General features: G+C 38.6%; 1 protein-coding gene across 1 annotated transcript; it reads left to right on the top strand.

The window, feature by feature from the left end:
- The first annotated feature begins 1,515 nt into the window (after positions 1 to 1,515).
- On the top strand, positions 1,516 to 22,467 carry cfap58 (cilia and flagella associated protein 58). Its single transcript, XM_042499855.2, has 18 exons — positions 1,516 to 1,617; positions 2,550 to 2,819; positions 3,546 to 3,694; positions 3,790 to 3,940; positions 5,068 to 5,262; positions 6,013 to 6,150; positions 9,258 to 9,417; positions 10,977 to 11,059; positions 11,519 to 11,710; positions 12,126 to 12,287; positions 13,152 to 13,298; positions 16,183 to 16,323; positions 16,413 to 16,636; positions 17,484 to 17,592; positions 18,502 to 18,606; positions 19,933 to 20,052; positions 20,932 to 21,056; positions 21,201 to 22,467. Exons 1-18 carry the CDS (start codon positions 1,612 to 1,614, stop codon positions 21,310 to 21,312), a joined length of 2,589 nt encoding a protein of 862 aa, XP_042355789.2. The 5' UTR covers positions 1,516 to 1,611; the 3' UTR covers positions 21,313 to 22,467.
- Positions 22,468 to 25,221: the final 2,754 nt, after the last annotated feature.

The following is a 25,221-nucleotide window of genomic DNA, read 5'->3' as shown; positions in this document are numbered from 1 at the left end:
TAACAACTTGACAATTCTGTCTAATATTAAGGAAAAAAAAACAACCAACAACAACACTGGTGATGGTCCCAGCAGCCTCAGCTGTTTGTGATATTCGGTGTGTTCTGTGCCTCGTCATTCTGAGTATGTTAGCATGCCGACAACAGCATTCAGCTCACAGCTCAGCTGCTCATAACGGAGCTTCCCAGAACCACTAGCAATATCAATCAAGCGTATCGATCAATCAGACCTCCACCCACCCACCCCCGACACACGCAAGCACAAGCACACACATACAAGCACACACCTGAATAAAAATATGTATATACATATATATGTATATATGTATATACATATGAATAAATATAAGTAAATCAGTGAATACACAAATGATTAAATAAAATGATGAAGTTATAATAGTAATAATGAAAAGTAAAGTTTACATAGTATGTATTATGTTTTTGGAACTGTACAGTTTGCTTTCAAAGAGTTACCAAAAAAAAAGAGTGTAACTATTTAACTGCCAAACATACAGGGCTGGTCATCTTTCACTAAAATATTCTCACTGGAATTTTGAGAAACTGTGGCCTTTTGTAATAGCTTCTCCAAAAAACATATTAGTGATGTAATTTCCTGCAGACAAGACAGAAAAAAATATTTAACAGCAGAGGGTGGAATGAACATGAGTTAAAATGTGTTTTTTTAGTTGTGTATAAAGCTGTGACATTTCATGTGGAGATTAAACATTGTGTTGCAGGTAAACTACAACAGTGTTGCATAATGGGATTAGCTACTGTTGTCTGCAAAGTCAGCTGACCAACTGGATGGAGAGGATCAGAAACTTTACATATTACATTCTAACTCATGTCACATGAGCTACCTCATCACAATTAGAGCTCTGAGCAAGCACACAGTCATCAATCACAGGTCTACTATTTAGACACTCTGTGGCATGAAATTGTGTGAAAACGTTAGTGAGATAGCTAGTTTGTGTGTCATCACGCTGCCTCTCTGTGGAACATCTAAAACTCCAAAGGGAAATGACATGGTGTGTGAAATAGATTTGAAAAATCCATCAGTTTATCATGTGTTTCAGGCGAGTCAAGATAAGACCATGAGGTCAATGGTTGTGCTTAAGCAAACACTCTTCTGTATGTATTCTAACTCTTTAATACATAATGTTGCACAGCTATTTCTGTTATTTTAGTATTTTGTTGATATGTTTAGATATCAATTTTTTCAATCCTCCCTAAAATATATATTTCTTGTACCAATTAGACCAAAGCATTTGTGAACCCCTGTGCTCTTGAAAACATCACTTTATCTTTAAATTACCTGGTTTCAAAAGAATAAAAGAAACGATTATTTTTTTGGTGAACATTTTCGGTAGAAGGACTTTGAGAGACTGGGTTCCATTCCATGTCATAGATTACTTTTATGTAACAGTGCATGTTGTTGACAATGTAGATCTCTTTTAATACATCCATCACATAGAAAGATCAATCTCAAATCTCGCAGACCAGCGGCTCCGACTCTCGCGAGACCAGCAGTTGCTGAGCGACCGACGTCAACAGTTCTTCAACACTAACAGCAGCTGCAGTGAATCACATTAGAGACTTTTCGATTCTTGTGATGGAGGTAAGTGCTCTGTCAAAGGGTTTACTTCAGAAGGTTCATAAGGCAACTTAACGTAAACGGTGGCTGAGGATAATAGATTACATTTAGATGATTTTGTTTTCGAACGTGTTAAAGTAAAATAAAAAATATACAAGTAAGGAAACAAAACACACTACAAAATAACATTTGACGTAACGCTCGCTAAACTGTAGCAACTATTGTCAACAAAATATGGCTAAAGTTTATCTGATGTCTATTAGAGCGCGTGCAAAGTAAACTATTAGCATGCTAGCTATTGTCAGTCCCCTGCTCTCTGTGTTAACCCTTTTGAAACCTGGACCGACATCACTTTTCTAGTGCTGCATGCAAAACAATTTCTCAAGTATAGAGTAAATCAAGAATTAAGTAAAGTAAATATTAACAAAGTAAATATGAGTAAACCTTTGAACCCTGAGCAATTTGGCAAGAAATGTACAGAAAATTGCAGGAAATTGGTAGATTTAGAAAATCTTTTTGTTCAAAATGTAAGCAAAAATGTCCAGAGAACTATTTATTTCAGAATTATATATATTAAAAATGACTTTACAGAGTTATTATAATTTTAAGCAGTTTTTCCCCCATGTCATTTCCTAGTGTTTTTTGTTTGTTTTTTTATTTTTATTTTTTTTACTTTGCCATTTTGTTGTTGTTGTTGTTTGTTTTAGGAGGTTTTTTTATTTGTTTTTTTTTTACTTTGCCATTTTGTCATTGTTGTTTGTTTTAGGGGTGTTAAGTTGTTTTGTGTGCTAATTTTCAGGTGATATCTTAACTTGCTCATTGCCTTCTTTCCATGTTTTTAAGAGGAATCAAGCCAGTTTTCCCAGGTTTCAAGGGGTTAACTTAACCTTCTGTAAGTTAAAACAAAGACAGAATTAAAACCAGTCCTCACACATTTTGCTCTGCTGTCTTTCCAGGAGACAGGTCCAGAAGGTGAGGAAATGTTTGAGTCCTTGGAGGAATTCCACATGGTCCTCAGTGAGCTGCTGGGGGACAAGAGTATGGACAAGGTCCGCGTGGAGTACGAAAAGCTGATCCGAGCTCTGAAGAAGTCCAGAGAGAATGAGAAGAGACTTATGTCCAAGTGTAGGGAGCTGAATGCAGAGGTTGTGTCCACATCAACTAAAGTTGCTGCTGCCCTCAAACTGTCCCAGGAGGACGAAACGACAATCACTTCACTAAAAAGGGTAAATTAGCAGGACATGAGGGGCTATAGTATGGTGCAGTTGTCTTATTCATGCATTTGTTTATGACCCTGATTTGACTTCATTATATGATGGAGAATTATGGCCATATTAAATAAAAACAAGTTCTTAGATTTCAATAATTAAGTCATAATATTATGAGAAAAAAGTAAATTTATGTGAAAAAAGTCATAATGTTATGCGATCAAACTCATTATTAAATTATGGATGGAGGACTCACCATACTACCCAACTCTCAGGTTTAATCTGTGTATTTATCTTTCATGAAACTACGACTTTAATATCATATTCTTTTTTCTCATTAATGTATGATTTCAATATTATAATACTACAGCTTCTTTTTCTAGTAAATTTCTGAGTTTAATTTCATAATATTACATTTTTATCACAAATGTATTCTTTTACAAATGTAATATCACTTTTTTTGTAAATTTACTAGTTTAATCTCATATTTTGACTTTATTCTCATAAATTTAGTTTTTTTCCTCATAATGTTACCATTTTTTCCCTTGAAATTACATAATTCTCGTAATATTATAACTTCATTCTTAAAATCTAAAAACATTTTCCCTTTAACATGGCCCTAATCCTCCGTCACAATATTACACTTGGAATTGTGTAAAATAAAAGCTCAGTAATCCAAATTAATGGCTTATGTGGTGTTTGATTGTGTTTCTTTCTAAAAACTGATCTATGCTGACATTTCAGGAGCTGGACAAAGCCTGGAAAATGGTTGATGCTGCTCATGATAAAGAACGCAGGGACAAAGACACCATCAGGAATTTAAAAGAAGAAGTCGCCAACCTGATAAAAATGTCTGAACAGCAGACTGGCTCATCCATGGACACAGCACAAAGGTGAGGCATGTATCCTTGTCTCTGTGCACTGAATCATTTATTTTGTAAATACTGTACTTAAAGTGGATGGAACCAACCGTCATCTGCTGTTTCAGTGAATTACTAAAAGCAAACGAGGAGTTGACTAAGGAGAGGGATGAGCTGCAGACAGCTGTGGAGGCTCTGAGAGAACAGCTGAACAAGGCCACGGCCACCCTGCAGGAGATTGAAGCCCAACAAGACAGAGCCTTCGAGAACATTTCTCAGGTAAATACTTCTCACAAGACAGCAGGCTGACCTGTGATGTGCTTGTGTTTCTATGATCTATTTTGCATAGTTGTATAGATATTGTATGTGCAGCCTATAATATTTTTGACCACTAGATGGTAGTGTGAGTGTGTATATCTATCTATCTATCTATCTATCTATCTATCTATCTATAGTCTATAATGTATTGTTGTTATTAAGTGGTGCATTGAATTACCAGCAGTGTTAAGCTGGCACACTGCCTTTTGATATGATGGAGCAGGGCCGGCTCTAACCCGCACCTCCGCACCCAATAACGACACATCACGTGCTCACACATAATTTAGGAACATGTCACTGTTTATTTATTTGTAATGTTAATGAATATATTTTTTTCTAGACAGAAAACACTAAGTGAGGGCGCCAGTGGGCATAGAAAATTATTATTTTATTATTATTTTCCCTCGAGGCCAAGGGGGACTGGCGGCGCCCCTCCAGCAGATGGCGCCCTAGGCGAACGCCTATATCACCTATGCCAAAAGCCCGCCCTGTGATGGAGTTTATTCAGTTTAATTTAAAGGAGCTTCATTGGCTTTGGAAAAGATATATCTACACTGCCAAAGCAAGTGTGGAGTAAAAAAAAAAGTATGTGAAGTAGCCTAAGTAAAGATTTACTAGAATTTGTTTTATGTGCAAGTTGCTGCTGATTGGGTATACCTCTGACACACCAACCACATGAGAAAAAACATCCCTCAAAGCCTGCTGCATGCCGTTTAACACTGTTTACAGGAACAATGTTGTTCAACCTGGATTAAAGGTGCCGTTAAGTATGTGACAGTTACTGTGGTGGGGAAATCAGCGTGAGCACAGGTGCAGGAACTTATGATTTTAGTGTAACTCTACCAGGTTATTAATTCGGTCTATTTCATAACTCTGCAATAAACAGGAACATCACCCAAAGATTCTTCATTGTTTTGGACATTTACTTATCAACTAGATACACATAAGGAATATTATTTGCATCCATGCAAGTGACTGTATTGGAATATTTGAATTTTTCTGAAAGTCACAACAGCGAGCAATACAAATTACTTTACTAAATCCACTTCTAATACTAACTTGCTGCTGCTCTGTGCATCTAAATCCAGCTCCAGCAGGAGCTCCAGGTCCAACAGAATGAGATTTCCAGGGAGATGAGGTTGAAGGAGAAGCTGGATAAGGAGGTGAAGCAGCTGCACGGCGACATTGAGGCAAAGATGGGGGAAATAAAAGCTCTGAATATGCAGGGCCAAAGAGCCAAAGAGGAGCAGCAGAGGCTGGAGCAGCAGCTCAAAGAGCTAAAGGTGAGCAGCGGGACCGGATGCATATTGTATTAGGAAACCAACTGCTACAATTTATCATCATTTATTTATCATCACATATGAAAATGACAGTATAGTTGGATTGAGATCTGGAGACTGTGTAGGCTATAGCAACTGAACCCTTTGAAACTTAGAAAAATTGGTTTGATAAAAAAACAAACAAAAAAAAACAAACAAAAGAAAAACCCAGGGACGAGGCAACAAGTAGCTTAACAAGCCATAAATTAAAATATTTAATTATAACAATTGTAAGTATAGTTTTCTAAACATTTTTCCTTATTGTTTTGGATAATTTTCCCTCCATTTCTGTAAAACTAATTTTCAGGTCTGTCTATTGTGACCTTTTATTTATTTCTTTCAATTTGAGGGACATTTCTTAACAAGTTGTTTATTGCCTTAAATTAATCAAGCCAATTTGCTCAAGTTTCAAAGGGTTTTAGCAACCTCCTGTGCACTGCTTGTAGTTTTGATTTTGATTTTTCAACAAGCATAATATAAAAAGAAACGTATGCCAAAGTGTAGGTCAAATGCGGTTAAATGAACCTACATACCAAAATGTTTCCAACCAAACTAAGGGCACATTGGGAAACTTGTTTATACTGTAAATCCATGTGCATTGAAAAACACTGTTAATCTTATTGCATCCTTGTGCACCTTTTATTATTCATTTACCATAACAAACCGTTGTGGATGAAATGATGTGGCTGATGACACGCTGTTTGTGTCCTGCAGATCTTGAATGAGAGATCCACCAGAGAGCTGGAGCAGATGCAGGTGAAGAACAACAAGCTGCAGCAGGAGTGTGAGCAGCTCTCTTCAGCCAAAGAACATCTGGCCCTGGAAAATCAGCAGAACTCAAATGAGCTCAAGGTACATGCATGCAGACACACACACACACACACACACACACACACACACACACACACACACACAGATATAGATATCCTTCCTCCCCCCACGGTGAAGCCTTTTGCTGGCCCTTGGGCTGTTGCTCACCTAACAGCTGGAGCATTTATTGTTCCAGTGTGATGCAGTGCATTCTGTTAGTTGTATGTTTTCCGCCTCTTGAGCAAAAGCACCCTTTCCTCTGTTTTGTCTGGTGATGTTGCACCAATTTCAAAAGTATTCGTGTCTTTCCACTGCAGACAATGCCTATATTTATGCAGGACCCTCTTCATATTGATGAAATACTTCTTTAAATGAACTAATCATCAGTTAGGTCATCATTATCATTAAACATTATGGTGGCCTGAGAATTGAAGTAATTATTCAGAATGTTCAGTGTGACAAAATCCTAATGTCTCCAAGAAAGCCTTGTTCAAGGGACATAAAAAAGTCACTTAACTTTATGTCGGAAGAGATCACAAACATCTCTAGACAGCAGAGACTGATCCTGGACCTAATGGGAGAGATTAAAGAAGTAAAAAAAAGCTTAATGCAGAAAAGGACAAAAAGATGGCTCTGTTGGAGGGGTGCGTAGCAGACCTGGAGCAATACTCTAGTATGAATGACCTAATTGTCAGTGGGCTGGAGACCAGACCCCGGTCTTACACCAGGGCAGCGGTGGCAGAGAGTGGAGAGCATACTGACTCTGATTTAAACTCCCTGGAACAACAGGTGATAGCTTTTTTCAACAGCAAAGGCGTAGCTGTGGACAGCAGCGACACTGAAGCATGTCATCCTCTCCCCGGAGAAAAACAAGACGAAAACTTCGTGAACAGGAAGAAAAACAATAGCACCACTCAGACAAGGGCGGAAACTGAAGAGAATCAGTGTGTTTGTTAATGAACATTTGACAAAGAAAAATGCTGATATTGCAAGATAGACATGCTTCTTGATGAAACAAAACAAGATCCAATGAATGTGGACACTGAACTGCAAGGTATTCATAAAACTGGAAGGATCACCAGAGGAGGAAAAGGTGCTGATCTTCAGAGAGCTTAATGATCTGGACAAATATCAGTGATGACATCATCTGGAAGATCTACACTGAAGGCAATAAAACTTTCACTCAAACTTGATTACGGGTCAGATAGACATGTCTGTCACCAGATACAACTGGTCATCTCAAACATGTCATTTCAAATTATAGACCAGTTTCCCTACTACCACAATTCTCTAAAATACTGGAAAAAAATTCTATAAAAGACTAAATGAATTCCTCACTAAAAGTAATTCAATGTGTGCAGAACAATGTGGGTTCAGAGCTGGTATAACAACCTCGTTTGCACTCATGGAGTTTGTGGCAGAAATAGCAGCAATAGAAAATAGGGAATATGCAGCAGGAGTGTTCCTAGACCTTAAGAAAGCTTTTGACACTGTAGACCATCAACTATTGTTTAAAAAATTGCAAAGACTGGGATTTAGAGAGGTAGCACTCTCTTGGTTGAGTAGTTACTTGGAAAAGAGGGAACAGTATGTACAGATCAATAGCTTCAAATCTGATATGCTACAGATCACCTGTGGGGTTACCCAGGGTTCGGTTTTGGGGCCACTGTTGTTTATTATGTACATAAATTATATATGTGAAGTCTCCACAGTGCTAAAGACAATATTATTTGCAGATGACACAAATTTCATTTGTTGTGGTTAGGCCTTGGAACAACTTTTGGATACAGTGGAAAGAATATTGAAAATGCTAAAGAGTTGGTTTGATTCTACCAGACTAACACTGAATTTAAATAAAACCAAATTTATAATTTTTGGGAACTGCTTGACTGACCCAAACAAAAAACTCATGATAAATGAATTGGAAATTGAAAGAGTGTCTGAAATCAAATTTCTTGGAGTAATAATAGACGATAAACTATGCTTGAAACCACGTGTAAAATACATCAAGGCCAAAATATCGAATCAATTGCAATATTATATAACGTCAAAGATCTCCTGAAACAGACTTCATTATACATTCTGTACTGTTCCTTTGTACTTCCATATATGACTTACTGGATGGAAGTGTGGGAACACACATATAAGACAACCACAAATCCAGTTTGGATCCTTCCAAAAAGAGCCATAAGAATTGTAAACAATGCCTCTTACAGAGAATCAATAAATCCACTTTTTATCAAATTAAAAGCACTTAAATTTAAGGATCTGGTTGACTTAAAAAATAATTAAAATCATGTTCAGAGCTAACAATCATCTCTTTTCTTATAATATCCAAAAGTTGTTTCAAATCAAGGTAAATTCACATGATCTGAGAGGAACTTAAATGTTCAAGAAACAGTTGGTGAGGACTAGCATGAAATATCATTATATTACAGTAAAAGGGGTTAATTAATGGGACAGCTGTAGTGTGGAACTGAAAACATGTAAATCATTTAATGAGTTTAAACATGTCTTTAAAAATAATATATTGAAGGGATATGAGCTGGTAGGACCGAGAGGGAAACGGGAAGTAAGAAGTGATACAAGACAGGTCTGCTGCTTTTGTTAGAGCAACTGTTTTTCTCTCTTGATGTCATTCTTTGTCCTGTGATGTGTGTTTGTATTTATATAGATTGATTTGTTCTTCTTTTTTGTGTTAATTCCTGTTTGTTTTGATCAAGGTGTGTACAGTGTATATGTGTGCATTTAGGTGTGTATATATGTGAGTGTATGTAGGTGTATGTGTGTATACATGCATGTGGGTGTGTATATATATGTACAGTATACGTGTATATGAATGTATGCGTTCATATATGAGTATGTATTTATGTATATATGTAAGTATATAAGTATTTACTTCCTCCCGCTCCTTTTCGGACAAGAAGTATTTATGTTTGTTTACTGAATATGTGGGCATCTGATGATGGGTTTTTTTTTTTGCACATTTTCATTTATTCTTATTTGTTGTCTGATTTCTTTTTTACATGCTTGAAATAAAGATCTATCTAATCTAATCCTATCTAATTGAATCTAATGTTAGATGTGGTCTTTGGATGTATAAATGTCTGTAATGCTTCATACACCTCTTCCCTCCCTGCCACCGTCAGATGAGAGAAGAGGAGGTGAATCAGATGCGACAGGAGATTGCCAAACAAATAAAGATGAGAGAAGCCATTCAGAAAAAATTCCACCAGATGGAGGATCAGAAAGCTGACGTGGACGTGCAGAGGGAGACACTGAAAGCTCAGATCGCTGGTCTGGAGAAAGGTACGGGAGCTTGCCATGTTTTATCATAGACACACACATGCACATGGAGAGTTGAACCATCATCCTGTCTATGTCCCTCAGTCCTCCTCTCCCTCAGCGGTGCCCTGTCTTTTCCCTGTCAGCTCACCACTCTCAAACAGCTCTTTTGTGTTGCGTTCAGAAGTCTTCACAAGTTTTCAAACCTTCATATTCTGCAATTATTTCATTTATACAGCTAGAGGAAAAATTCCAAAAAATCCTATATTTATATCTATCATAATCATATATTGAAAATTATTTTACAAAATTATTTCTAATATTAATGCACTTTTTCAGGACACATCCTTGTTTCATCCACCTTTTTTCTTTTTTTTTTTGTTATTTCTGTTATTGTTAGGTAATTTTCTTGTACAATTTTTTAAAATTAAGGAAATAAAGTTTCTAACTGCATTCTTCTCATGTTTTGGAAAGAAATCAAGCCAATCAAGCTCAGGTTTCAAAGAGTTAAAAGGATTCTGATGTCCAACATGAGATGATGAAACCTCAAAATTCATCCTAAGTAATAAAAGTACAATATGAGCATATAAAAAATGTGTGTCCACATACAAGCACAATCTAAATACACAAAAGTGTGGCAAAAAGGTAACCCACATATGCATGCATACGCATTAATGCATGCGCATATGGATATGCATGCATATGCACACTTCAATACAAAACATATATTCATGTGTGACATGTGTGTGTGACATGGAAAGCAAGATGCTTGGACAGAGACAACAAATAGAAAGTACTCAGTAAATTAATATAACAGAGCCAATTAGTATTTTTATAGTATCGGTATTATAATTTGAATCTCAGGGGAAAGTTTGCTAATTGAGCTGAATTAGCATTTGCAGAAAATCTTCTCTCTCTAAATCACTGGTTCCCAACCTGGGCATCCTGACCCCCTCAAGGGGTCACCAAAGCTTTCTGGGGGGTACAGAAGCCTTTAGGATTTATAGTGTAAGTAACTTTTCAAAATGATATTCATCAGGCCTATGTCTGTACATTTCACTCAGTTTGCTCATTAATGAAGGAAAATGTTTTGGAGCCATTGATTTAAATATGATCATTCGAGTGTAAGTTGGAGTGAAGGGCTAAAAATGCACTGTTACATAAACAGAGGTCACTGAGGTCACAGGGGTGATGGTTAGAGTCAAGGAGCTGGCAGAAGGTGGTCAACATGTCAATGTGACAAATACGAGGAAAACCAGGACTAACTGTTTCAAACAACAGGGATGTGTCCCCTATTATTTTCGTGTTTGTTTGTCTCTTCTCTCAGCTCTCTCTTTTTCTTTTTCTTGTATTTACAGTGCCTCACTCCCCCTCTCTAGCCTTAGATAGTGCTTGACATCTTCTTGTCACAACTTCTCTTCTATATTCTGTCCGACAATCATTTTTTAAAACTGTTTTCTCATTTGCTATGTAATATTTTATTTAGACTTAGACCCAAGAAAGAGAACCAGTTAACAGAAAATATGCAACACTATTTGCTTTGAACATCAGCACACACTGTGTCCATCTTTCTCCCTCCACAGATCTTGAATCTTCCCAAAAGCAAGTTGAAACTGACAGGAAAGCTATAGAGGAGCTCATCCGAGAGAGAGACACTCTAAATAAGGTAGGTGTTGTGGTCTGCCTTAGCTTCTGCAAACAGAGAAAGTTGCATGATAACTCTGGCCTGTAACGTATACCCCTGAGGCGGGGGGGCCCAAATGGGCCCAGCCCCAGCCTGTCAACTAGTATTATGGTAACAATTTTAAAAATTCTACATAAAGGATCACAAAGGATGCTCATCATGACATGAAGCGTTATCAGAGTCGGTACTTACCACAGAGGAATTCGCCTGCTCTGTGCTGCAGGAAAGGGCCCACTCAGGGTTACATGGGGGGGCTCACATGTTTGTGTTATGGTGCAGGGTAGACTGTATACTGGCATTTTTAGTCATTAAATTGTTTTTGATGGACAGTGGAGAACAGCAGTAACCTGTGGACATGTGGAAGTGACCCAGGGGTTTTTTATCCTGTTATTTGTGTTTCTGTTCATGTTCCTGTATCTGTGTGTATGGCCTATTGAATAGAACATGGTCAAAGCTGCGCTGTCAACAGAGAAACAGCAGAACCTGGTGAAGCTCCTTGAGCAGGACAAGAAGACCTTGGAACACGAGATCAGCGGCTACCGCCAGGAGGCCCAGAAGCAGCGCAAGATCATCCAACAGCTGGAGAAAGAACGAGACCGCTACATCAATGAGACCAGCAGCCTCATGCAGAAGGCAGGTTGAGTACAAGGGACAGCTTGTTGCATGTCATTGTTTGGATTTATTTTATTTTACTATATTTTATTTTATTTTATTTTATTTATTTCTTCATGTTTATTGCATGTACTAGTATTCATATCTGAAAATCGATAAAATGTTAACATCCACATGCAATTTCAAGTTAGAAAAAAAGAAACAAGAGAGAGAATCGAGATGAAAAAGGGATAAGTGCTGCTCTAACTTAGATGTTGATGTGACATGTGGAGATGGTCTAATTGGCCCCAAAGAAACAAAACTAAAAAGTGATGACTCCTGACAATTACTGGACTTAATGTCACTACAGAGGATTTCAAGTCACTTATCATCTCACATTTAGAAAACCTGCCATCATCCTTGGTGTGTCTAATGGGAACTTTCCTCTTTTCAACAGGTGCAACAAAAAATGAGTGACGTTGAAGTAAAAGAGGGGGAGATCTTCGACTGGAGGAAGAAGGTCACTGAGGCAGAGTGTAAGCTTAAACAGCAGGAGAACCTGCTGGAGTCTGTCGTGGCTGAAAGGAACCTTTACAGCAAGAACCTCATTGAGGCTCAGGTATGACTGCGCAGCTGGTCACAGGAAGTGGATGAGGTCGTCCACTGATCACAGAATTTGTGGTCTCATCCCTGGATCCTTCTTTCCTCAAGTCAAAGTGTCCTTTGGCAAGACACTGACACAAAGTTGATCCTGGTGGCAAGACAGAGCCTTGCATGGCGCCTCAATTGCCATCAATGTGTGTGTCTGTGTGTGTACATTGTGTTCCTGCTGTCCACCAATGGCCTCTATTACCCATCAGGCAACTGGCCTGCCTTTTTGTCTTTGATTACATCATAGTCACTGCATGCTTTACCAGGTGTATAATTCACCGTTGCTGCAGAAGTCATTGTGGGCTCATTCGGAAGAACGGTCACACATGGTCATACAAGTGAAACAGTTTGCTACATATATTTTTGGCCAAGGCTGGTTCATGTAAAAGAGGCAGCGGGTCTCTAATTTGTGTCCAGCGGGGCCTACCCTCAGATGGTGTTTGGTGTCTGTGGAGAACACAGATAAAGGTGAATGCCGCACGCTCACTATCTACCGCTTGCCTGCTGTATCATCTGTTTAACAGTTAAATGTGAATTACAAGCACTTTGACCAAAAACAACTCTCAGTCAACTAATTGCTGTATTGAAATGCGCAAATGTGCACAACCCCTTTCCAAAACTCATGCCTCATTCTGATTAATGTAATTATACAAAATGAGCATTTTTTAAGTAATTTAATTTAATTCATTGGCTGTCAGACAGGGCAACTTTATACAGTTACTATGAATTTTTGGAACACTGGTTGCAGTCATTTATTCTATATGTATATAATATGTACTCGTACTTTTCCTTTTTTCCACACTTCCTTTCCCCCTTCCACTTGCTGCCTCAGGAAGAGATTGCAGAGATGAAGAGAAAGATAAAGACCATGAACAACCATGTCACCCGACTGAGAGATGAGATCACCGGGAAGGAGCTGGCTCTTGCCAAGGATCAGCAGGAAAACAAGCGTTTAGAGAAGGATAACGAGACTCTCAAGGTACAGCAGTCTGCCTCACTGGTTCATAATGGGATGTGGTTTTGCGTTCCTTGTGCATGTGTGTGTGCATGTGTGTGTAAGTGTTGCATCTCTTCGCAGCTAATCTCACAAATTACTGGACCAATCAGCCAAGTAATTTGTGTGTACATGTGTCTGTGTACTCAAGGACCTCTTGTGGTTGCAGTGATTCATACTTCATATACCTCACTCTCCTTAACTAGCCAGTAGGGGCCACAAGTTTTCCAGAAATCATCTTAGCTAAAAACAACAAGCCTTAGTGACCATTTCAGGCCACATTTTTGAACTTTGTTGTGGCCTAAAAACTGACATCCATGGAAAACTTTGGTTTCACTTGAACCAGAGCATCAACAGATTAGTTACATGTTATAATCCATTTAAATTAGGAGAAAAATTAGATGAATTATCCTGTTGCTGCTCCTGCTGAATTATCCTGTTGTGTTGTTGGAAGGACAATTCCACCTGGCATAGTTCTTTGCGGTCCACCTGCTGCCAGGTTTTGTTCCGTCAGCATCAAACTACAGTGGGGGCATTTCAGAAGCGGACTGTTCTACCTGTTCCATTTTATAAACTTGCAGATTTTGTTGATTTTATCATCTTTCCTTGACATTTTTGCTTCTACCTTAAGTAAGTAGTTACATTGTTTGTTTTTTTGTATGTTTTAATTGTGGAAATTGTTTCTTCCTAATTTGTTGCGCTGCAGCCTAAAGTTAATGCTGTTTGCAGTCCAGTTATGAGTGACATGGATTAAAAAAAATACTCGCTGTTTTTTAGTTATTAAAAATACATTCATCCACGTATTTATATCGTATCATATTTCACATACAGTCTTTGTTAGCAGGCAAACTCTATCTGCTCTAATGTGCTGATATTATCTGTATTAGCTTTATTATCTTGCACCACTGAACAAAGAGGTGCATTTTACTGAGAAATCTTTATTTTAAATTGTATTTCGTAGCACATTTAGCCTTTGTCAGGATTTGTTTGGTCATGAAAAACCTGGATAAGTTATACATTTTGCAAATAGCAAATTTCCATCCATCCATCCATCCATCCATTTTCTTCTGCTTATCCGGAGTGGGGTCCCAGGGGCAGCAGCCTAAGCAGGGAAGCCCAGACTTCCCTCTCCCCAGCCACTTTGTCCAGCTTTTCCCGGGGGATCCCGAGGCGTTTCCCAGCCAGCTGAAAGACCTAGTCTCTTCAGCGTGTCCTGGATCTTCCCCGGGGCCTCCTACCGGTGGGACGTGCCCTGAACACCTCGCCAGGGAGGCATCCAGGAGGCATCCTAATTAGATGCCGAAGCCGAGCTACTCCCGGATGACTGAGCTTCTCACCCTATCTCTAAGGAAGAGCCCAGCCACCCTACAGAGGAAGCTCATTTCGGCTGCTTGTACCCGCGATCTTGTTCTTTTGGTCACTACCCAAAGCTCGTGACCATAGGTGAGGGTAGGAACGAAGATTGACCGGTAAATCGAGAGCTTTGCCTTTCGGCTCAGCTCCCTCTTCACCACGACAGATCGGTGCAGAGACCGCATTATTGCAGATGCTGCACCGATCCGCCTGTCAATCTCTCGCTCCATCCTTCCCTCACTCGTGAACAAGGTACTTAAACTCCTCCACTTGGGGCAGGATCTTATCTTCGATCTGGAGAGGGCACTCCACCCTTTTACGGCTGAGAGCCATGGCCTTGGATTTGGAGGTGCTGATTCTCATCCCAGTCGCTTCACACTCGGCTGCGAACCGATCCAGTGAGAGTTGGAGGTCATAGCCTGATGAAGCCAACAGGACCACATCATCTGCAAAAAGCAGAAACCCAATCCTGAGGTCACCAAACCGGACCCCCTCAACACCCTGGCTGCGCCTAGAAATTCTGTCCATAAAAATTATGAACAGAATTGGTGACAAAATCCAACCCTCACTGGAAATGAGTCCGACTTACTGCCAGCAATGCAGACCAAGCTCTGGCACCAGTCGTACAAGGAACGGACGGCCCATATCAGGGGGTCCGATACCCCATATTCCCGGAGTACCCCCCACAGGACTCCCTGAAGCACACGGTCAAATGCCTTCACCAGGTCCACAAAGCTCATGTAGACTGGTTGGGCAAACTCCCATGCACCCTCAAGGATCCTGCCAAGGGTCCAGAGCTGGTCTACAGTTCCACGACCAGGACGAAAACGGCATTGCTCCTCCTGAATCTGGGGTTCAATGTCAATGTGTGATCTCAATGTCCCCCGCCTCCCCCGGGACATGGTCGAAGCACTCCCGAGCCGGGAGTTGAAGGTCCTTTTGATGGGAGACTCTGCCAGACGTTCCCAGCAGACCCTCACAATGTGTTTGGGTCTGCCAGGTCTGACCAGCGTCCTCCCCCACCATCGTGGTGATCGGTTGATAGCTCCACCCCTCTCTTCACCCGAGTGGCCGCAAGTCTGACGACACGACTTATTTTAATCCACAAAGAAACCAGCAACCCCTAGGTTATATTTAAATATTCAGTTTTAGTGCTGTTCTTAATTCATTCATTATTTTTCTTAAATGATATATATTATAAAGAGATATTATATAGTCATGAAAAGAACCTTTGAGATATATTAATAATCATTTCAGAGAATTTATGGTTTTGAACATTTGCCTCACAGTCATGGAAAAGTCCTGGAAATTCCTTGGTAAAACTGTGTGTGTTCATTTGCCCCCATGCAAATTAAATATATTTCAAGTACTGGGAGCCATGGAACCAGTTCTAAGCGAAAAACAGCCATTAAACCTGAATGGTTTTCACTTTTTTAGGGCTGCTGTCCCTTAACATTGTCGGGACCTTTTCTACCTAATACTGTAGTTGTGCTTCTATCTGTGTGTCCTGCTGCAGGGGGAGCTGCAGCTGATGAAGTTCCAGCTGGAAGAAACAAAGCAGCGTGTCGACAGTCAGAAAACAGAACAGCAAAAACTGCAGAAGATTGTAGCCGACGCTGATGCTGAACAGATCCAGCAGAGGAAACAGCTGGAACAGGTAAGGAAAGAGAAGCAGGTGGACAACAGAAAGTAGAGAAACAGACAGAGACTTTCATCTGATTATTTCTCTGCCAAACTTCTCTGAAGGTGATCAGAGAGCGTGACAGCCTGGGCAAACAGCTGCTGCACCGCAATGATGAGCGTGCGCTGCTCTACGAGAAGATTAGAATCCAGCAATCGATCCTGAGCAAGGGGGACTTCCACTACAGCCAGCGCATGGATGACATCCGCCTGCTCAAGCTGGAGGTCAAGAGGCTGCAGCGCAAGAAGAGCATCCTGGACAAGACTGTCCCCAACACAGAGGACCTGAGGTATCACAGAGAGGACATGACTGAGCAAGAGTGTCACCAGAGACAGTCAGCTTTGAATTTCTCCTAGAGAAGAATTTGGAGTAGGGAAGGAGGACAGCATGGAAAGAGAATGAGGTGAACCACAAAGTGCAGTGTTTAGAGCAGCAGTGCAGGATTCAAAGACAGAGCAATACAGAGGGGGATCCAGTCAGAGGTAGGAATGACTTTCTTTGAACGTCTTGCTTTTAAACCAAAGTGAGCTCTTTTCTATTTAAACTCCAGCATTTCCATAATAAAGCTTTTGAAATTAACTTTAGGACTCCAGTCGACCTGTTGTCACTATGAAACTATGTCCTCAATGCAAGTCCAATATCAGACACCAATGTTAATTGGTCATGGCCCACAAGACCAACAAAATTTTAGACCTACCACAGACATATATGTTGGTGTAGACTTTGCCAAAAATGTTTTCACTCATTGACTTTACTTTTCTTTGTTCAAATCAGCATGGGCAGCAGGTGAATGAGACAAAGGGCTTCATGAGTCTCTGCCTGTGGCAGTTCTCAGTGCCCATTTGCAATTTCAGATTGATTTTTTTTTTTTCATTTTATAGAATGATGAAGATCTAGAAAGTCCACTTTGGCCCCCAGTGTGAACATAGCTTTTTGTTTTTTCTTATCTCAGTAAGAAAAAGCAATTTATTTTGCATCATGATTGTAACATTACCAGCCCAAGGGTGAAAAGCCTGTTGTTGTTCATCTTTCCTCATGTCTCTGTTTTCTATGTCTGACTTATTGCCTATCGGTAGGGGCAAAAAAAAAATTACATATGTTAAAACTTTATAAACAACCATTGAGTTGTGTTGCAGGCGAGAGATGTTCCACCTGCAGAGAGAGCTGCTCAGAGAGAGGACGAGGAACAGCGTCCTCGAGGAACAGCTCAAGCCCATAAATATTCACAGATGGAGGAGACTGGAGGTAAAGCATTTGTTTAATAGTGTCTCTGTGGATTTATTTATTTTTAATTTATTTAATCCTCATTGAGATGGAAATAACATACAGGTTAAACATAGATCGAAGCACAACATACATTCTTATACTAAAGAATAGCAATTACAAGTGTGATTGCAAGTGCTTAAGTGCAACTTTATAAAATGTTCAAATGGAATAAGAGAATCTAACATTTTTTGGAGCTCATTCCATTTGTATGCAGCATCATATTTGAAACTGTTTTTTTCCAAGTACAGTGTGAACAGGACAGCTGATGTCAAACTATCCTGAGACCATTAAAACTGTAACTAGGCATTTTTTTTGCAGTAGAGCCTTAGAAATTAACAACATACAATGCTGCTCACTTTTGTATGTTTGAGAACTATTTTACCAACTTTGACCTTCAGTTTGCTCAATAGTTGTTCCACATGAGTCTTACAAGTGAGTCTGGTATCCAGTCCAAGTTACAAATATTTGCAACATTCTAAGATTTCAACTGCAGAACCCTTAAGGGTTTGGATATGGGGAGTAGGCATGATATTCCTCAGTGACATCGAGAACAGCATACATTTAGTTTATTCAGCCTAAACAAGCCTATGTCCGATGAGAGAGATCTGAAATGTATCAAAAGCAGTCTGTAGATTTCTCACAGCCTGATTAAGAGAAGAACTGGTGGGGAATAAAACAGTATCATCAGCATACAAATGTGTATTACAATTTGGAGTGGTACAGACGAGATTCAACCCAGGCGTCTATTTGTTTTTGTCTGTCTCACAGTGATATGACCTTTCTAATTTCATGTTTATCGGAAGGATAATTCACACACTTCAAGCATACTAATTTTAGGATTTAAAGAGGAAAAGATCAGGTCAATGACATTTTGATTGTCCCCTGCAGGGCAGTGACCCTGGCAAATATGAGCTCATCCAGAAGATTCAATCCTTACAGAAACGCCTCATCGCCAAAACCCAAGAACTTGAAGAACAGGAACTCCTATTACAGGTTAATTCCTCAGTGTGTTCGCACTGCACACACTCACACACACTGTATGCACCTCTTTGAATTAATTTGTCTTATCATGGTAAGGGAGTGATAGGACTGGTTCATATATCATGACCACTGTCACTGGACTATGTCGCTGTATTGAATTTGTAAAGAAATTATTGGCAGTGCAGCAGCCAACTGCTGAGATTCTAACACTGAGCACTGGGGGAAAAAGGCGATGAGCAACTTGCCAGGAACTGTTCTGCAAATTACAAAAAAGTAATAGCTTTAAAAAAATATTTTTAAAAAAGATGCCCCCAAAACTGCATGACTATCATAGTTATATGTCTAAAATTATTTTGCATTATTATTATTATTAAGCACATTTTTTAGGTTGCCCCCTTGTTTGTTCTCTCTGTCTTTTAAAAACTTTTTTCTTCTTTTTTGTATGATTTTTGTGTTTTGTTTTGGGGTTTTTTTGTACTTTTTGCCTTTTTTTGCAAATTTTTGTGTCATTGTTTCCTAAGTTGCTCATTGCCCTTTTCCCATGTTTTGAAAGAAATGAAGCCAATTTTCTCAGGTTTTAAAGGGTTAAACAGCTGGGCACTGTAGTTTTTAGCAAATGTTACTCACACAGGAGGAAATAGTGGATTTGTTGGAAACTCTTTTAAGCGCTGCATTGATACACATTGTTGCTGTGAGTATCTGGGGCAGTAGCTCAGTGTATGTGGTATTGTATCACAGTCATCTACAGCGTGTCAGTGATGTTGCCAGGTACACATCCTATGCCCCTGACACATTAAAATCTGAAAGGATGCAGTAAACTCAGTATTGATGCTTTATTTATATTAAAATTATTTCTCATGTAACAGAATGAATGAGAGTGAAACTTGTGTTTCTGATGTTATTAAACTGCAGTATGTTTTATGTTATGTACTGCATGTTATACTGTGCTGTAGTCACTCATGTCAGTGATGACCTGATGATGCTTCATTGTCCATGGGACATGCTCTGTTTTTACCCCCATCTAACAATGTCTGACTGGCATGATTTGACATCACTATCAAGAAAGACAGTTTGACATACAGCAGTGCACTGCCCTTCACATGTATAATCTGGTGACACAAGGCAGGTTTCCATTACAGATTGGCACAAAAAAGCAATATTTTCAAAATGTCAATGAAATTGATGTTTCCATTAGGGGTATTTTATGTTCACAATTTCAGTTTGTTCAATTTGAGGGTTAATTGAAACCCACATATTGACAATAGATAGCATGTACTCTAACTTATTTTTCCTCTTGCTCTTCTCCTTAATGTTCCTTCCATCTGTTTCCCCATCAAGGAAAAGGAGAAGCTGTATGTGGAGCTGAAGCACATCCTGGCCCGGCAGCCGGGTCCAGAGGCAGCTGAGCAGCTCCAGCAGTGTCAGTGGACCATCAGAGAGAGAACCAAAAAGCTCAAGGTCATCTCACGCATCCTCTTCTTGCTTGTCAAAGCATATAGCATATCTCTGCACATCTCTTCACTTTATGTTGTCTTTTTTATTTGACCTCATCAGATTGTGGTATTCCTCATCTCTTTCTCTGTCCCTCACAATCCTCTATGTCCTTTAAAGACTTGACAGTGTTTCCAAATTCTTACTCCCGATAAAAACAGACAGTGTTTACTTAAAAACCATTTTATTAAAATTTTTGCTCAATTGAGGCCTTCAACAGATTGTAAATCTCAGAATGTTTCTGATCTGATGACGCCTTCTCATGAATTGTGCTGGAATGATTTCAATTATGTAGAACAAGTCGCCTAAAAACAGGAAAATAGACAAACTTTATCAGCTCTGTGTCCATTTGCTGTTTGATACACTTTGCTATAAAGACCTGTGAGTTAATACTGTTTTAGTTAGTTCATCTGTGTGTGTGTGTGTGTGTGTGTGTGTGTGTGTGTGTGTGTGTGTGTGTACATGTGCGTGTGCGTGTGTCTTTTTTGAATAACACACGACTGTGGCTCAGAGGTAGAGCGGTTTGTCCTCTAATCGGAAGGTCAGTGTTTTAATCCCCGGCTCCTCCGGGCAACATGTCTAGGTATCCTTGGGCAAGATACTGAACCCTGAATTGCTAGTTTGGTAGCTTTGGCCACCAGTGTGTGAATGCGTGTGTGAATGGGTGAATGTGACAATGTAGCATGAAAGCGCTTTGAGTGGTCAATAAGACTAGAAAAGCGCTATACAACTACAGTCCATTTACCGTTTTCCATATATATATGCAGCACCTGATGTCTGGTAAAACATACCTGTTTGCTTCTCTCTGTTCTCTGACAAATTGAGGTTTTTTTCTCTGATCCACAGGCGTTGATAGCCGAGCTGAGAATGCTCGACTCAAAGATGAATGAGTACAAGAGTGAGAATCAAAGGTTAGCTAATGAGCTAGCAAACTTCAAGAAGAAGTACCTCAGCCAGAAGAAGCTTCACAGGTGAGGTTGATCTTTGTTTTACATCTAAGCAACCTCAGCCAGACATTTTATCACTAAAGATCATTAATATGTACAAAATGCACAGTGTATTTTACAAAGTTTCGTTCCCTCTCTGATATGCTGGAGCTCTGTGTGTCTCATCAGTGAGCAGAGGATGAAGACCCAGGTGGAGCAGCTGGAGCCCCTCCCCCAGCTGAGCAGCAAACCTCACTTCACCGGAGGAGGCTTCAGGATCGACAACCCTGTGAAAAGATAATGGTCCTAGTAGGAGAATACTTCATAAGCCATCCAACCCCTTTTAAATTATTAGAAATGAAAAATATCTATACCACATAAGCTTAGATCGGGCCTTGCGGAGCAATATGTCTCATGTCTCTTAATTTTCTGATAAGAGAAAATATGAGAGAGAGGACATCTCCAGATGCACCAAAAGCTCTTAACCATCAAAAGGTGTGCTCAGTGATGAATCCCACTTGATCATAAATCCCCTGTTAGCACTATATAAGGACAGGTTTTGTGCCGTATGCAAAGACTCTGGCACATGAACAAGACTGAAGACATGACCCCCCAAAAAAAAGCTGTAAGAAGAACTTTAGCAGCAGTGAAACTGATGTAGGTCTACTGTTAAATCAACTTAAAAAACAAAAATGTGATTTCAGGGAAATGTACTGAAGTAAAAAAGGTAAACATTTAATTAATTAAAAATAATTAATATAATTAAAGGGAAAACAGCAAGTCCTCATACATACAGTGTATAGCAGAAGCTGGAACCATGAAATGTTTTTTTTTAACATGAAAATTGACATACACGATTTAAAAAATACTTTTAGCAGTTACAATAGTAACAATAGTAGTGGAGTTAAAAAGTGGCCTACAACATTTACCTCTGAAGTGAAGTTGAGTAGAGGTCTTGTTGTTTTTTGCTTAGACATTTTTCAAAATTAGAGTCTGATGTCATAATTCTCTGTCATAATAACATCTTACGAGAAAACTCCAGTAACTGATAAACCAGTCATTTAAAATAAAAAGTGAAAGAATTCAAGACAGCTCCCTGTTGGTTCAGGTCTAAATTTACTAATAAAAGAGTTCAAGTCACCCTGGTGAAGCACATACTTTATGTAGCCTACCTGCTCATAACTGACTCAAGTCAACTGCTGCGAGTCTTCCTGAGTTTAAATACAGAGTAAAGACAACATTTTATGCTGCTGTTTTCTTCTGGACTCTACCACTGATACATTGTGATCTACTTTATGCTAAATTATTTAAAAGATTCCAGTCATTAATGTTGACACAGTACTATGAATGTTGGACTGAGGACCATTTGACTGCAGCTTGTTGTTGTCCCTCATCAAAGCTCCCTCAGACATTTGGTTGGACATGCATGTCACCTAAAGTTTGTCATTTTTTTTGTTTATTTGAACTTGTAAGGGAATTGCATTAAAGAGGTGCTCTGTAAACAGAGATTTAATTAAAGTATGTATATAAGGAAGTTTTATGGCTTTGTGGTGTCTGATATTTACGCCAAGACTTTGCACAGATTTCATTTTTGCCCTTGGAAAACATGGAAAGAAGCACATTGAGCAACTTAAAAAGAAAAATCGTGGAAATTAGGAAAAAATTGGTAAAAAAAAAAAAAAAAATGGGAAAGTTATAAAAAAGAAAAAAAACGGATTATTATTATTTTATAAAATTATTTTAAATAGTTGGAAATACATTTCTCCGGATTTTTTACCCATATTTTTTTCTCCTAAACTATAGCTTTAAAAAAAATATTTTCCTAAATCTACTAATTCCTTGCTGAGTTACTCATTGCCCTTTTTCCATGTTTTTGAAAGAAATTCTAACCAATCACTGTTCTAAGATTAAACGAGGTGAGAAGACAGAGCAGACAGATCAGAATTAATTTTAGGTCAGCTATTGTCTGCACCAGAACTTATCCAAATGCCATCTATTATAATGAGGAAATTCATTCATTCCACACAGCACACCAATGCACATTAGTACTCCTTTTTACCATTAATTTATAGTTATCTCAACAGGATTAAGGGAAAACCAGCAGTTTTCTAACTTTGAGAAGACCTTGTTATTATGACCATTATGAACATTGTTATGATCATAATGATTCTGATTTGCATGCTGCTCCAAAACAATAACAAAAAAAAAAGAATTATAATCAGATTGTCTCGGCAAGTTTAAGGAACAGATCAAACATTTCTAAATAGGATACAGTTTATCAGTCACTTTTCCTTTACTACAACTTATGACAATAACATATATCTAAAATTACAACAGGTATAGTGGAACCATTGAGACACATTACCCAGCAAACAAAACACACCATATAAGCTGATAATGACTGAATTTCACTCAGAGCCATTTGCAGTGAGGCCATGTTGTATGCAGGGATGTACATAAAAAAGCTTGGGACAGATAGGCAACAACTTCAATTGTCTTTTTCCAACACACGCTGCTATTGTTCTTCTATTGTTGAGTCACCATTACTGCAGGTACAAGTCAGGAGAAGGGCCATAGTGAGAGCACCCAGGGGTCAACCTACGCTCTTTTTTTAATTTTTTATGTCACTTCTGATATAAAATAGGCAGCACAGCTTTGTTAACTATGCTCCAAAATATATATTTATTTAGTCTGACTTTTAATAAATGTAATTCTTGTAATTAATTTATGTCAATTGTCGTATTTTTACTATTCTTACTGGTCTCTGTACTTTTTACTTTGACTTTTATATCTTGTTTATCACCACCTGTCTTTTGATGGTCTAATCTTGTCTTGTGTGGTGTGTGTGTGTGTGTGTGCACATTGTTTTTTTTTGTTTTTTTTAAATTCTATTATTGTGAAGCACTTTCAGCTGCATCCCTTGTATGAAAAGTGCTCGAAGAATAGAGTTTATTATTATTATTATTATTATTATTATTATTATAATATAATAGATGGCAAATTTTAAATCATTCCCTTTATTTCTTGAACAGGTTATTTCCATGATGTCCCTGTAATCGCTGCATGTCACCAAAATAACAAATGACTACAAGACAAAAACAAATTCTATCTCCTGGCATACTTTGAAATACATGGATGAAAAAATTAATGCTATTTTACATTTTTATTGTATAGAAACGGTAAGTTCAGTAATGTACTATATTTTAAAATAGGACACTCAATTAAATATCCAATTAAAAGATTTGCATGAGCTGCAGAATCGAATAATTACCACCATCTCACATTTCTAACAGTGCAATTAGTTCCCTGTAATTCCCAGAGATCTGGCAGCTGCATTAAGCTGCTGTGAGGGTGTGTTCTTAGACACAGACAAACACACAAAAACCCAAACTACTGTCTTTCCATAACAGAAAAGGACATTTTTGCCTTTTTGTTTTTATTTTGAGGATTGAGTCTTCCAATGCTGGATATATATGCAAGAGAAAATTGTCCTTAAAGGCTGAACTGAGGGCAAACAGTACTGCTGGGTCTCCACTAATCTATTGTTTAGACCTTGTTGAAGCTCATTAGCAGTTTGGAGGTGTAAAACTCTATGAAATTAGCTGCTGAGGTGTTTTGAGTGGGATGACAACTGACCACACTAAATCTGTTTCCATCCAGTTATTAGAGCTGTCATTGTTTAATCACTTCACATATCTTGGATAGATAGATGTTCACTACAGCCAATAAAACACAAAGATTTAATATCATAATGCCACTGCAAATATAGAGAGGAATGTGCAGCTACTTTCTTTCTTGTATAGCTATATAATTATAATAGGATATCCATTGTGTACCATCCCACACTGTTACACAGTGGGGCCTTATAGAGGAGAAAAGTCACAATGATTCTGAGGGCCTGTGACTGACAGAGCCCCTAAAAAATATTCGATAACATCAAGAATTTTTTTCTTCATGACATATTAGTAACTTAACATAATTTCTCTTGCTAAGAATGACTTTATGCCTAACTGTAAGTGACTGAAGTATGTCACTGTAATTTATTACTAGATTAAAATTAATTAATTCAAACTTGCCCATGTCTGTTGACAAAAGCAACACTTAACAGTCCCTGTATGGAAATGACAGCAATAATTATCTTGTGGCCAGGGCTTAATTATTATTTTTATCAAATGTCACAAGAGGTGCTCTGTAGTAACCTGTTATCACT

Source organism: Plectropomus leopardus, chromosome 15 (genome assembly GCF_026936395.1).
Source record: "Plectropomus leopardus strain MGB_pleo_1.0 chromosome 15, ASM2693639v1, whole genome shotgun sequence".
Taxonomy (NCBI): domain Eukaryota; kingdom Metazoa; phylum Chordata; class Actinopteri; order Perciformes; family Serranidae; genus Plectropomus; species Plectropomus leopardus.
Note: the sequence above shows the minus strand (reverse complement) of the source record. Positions and strands in the feature narration are given on the sequence as shown.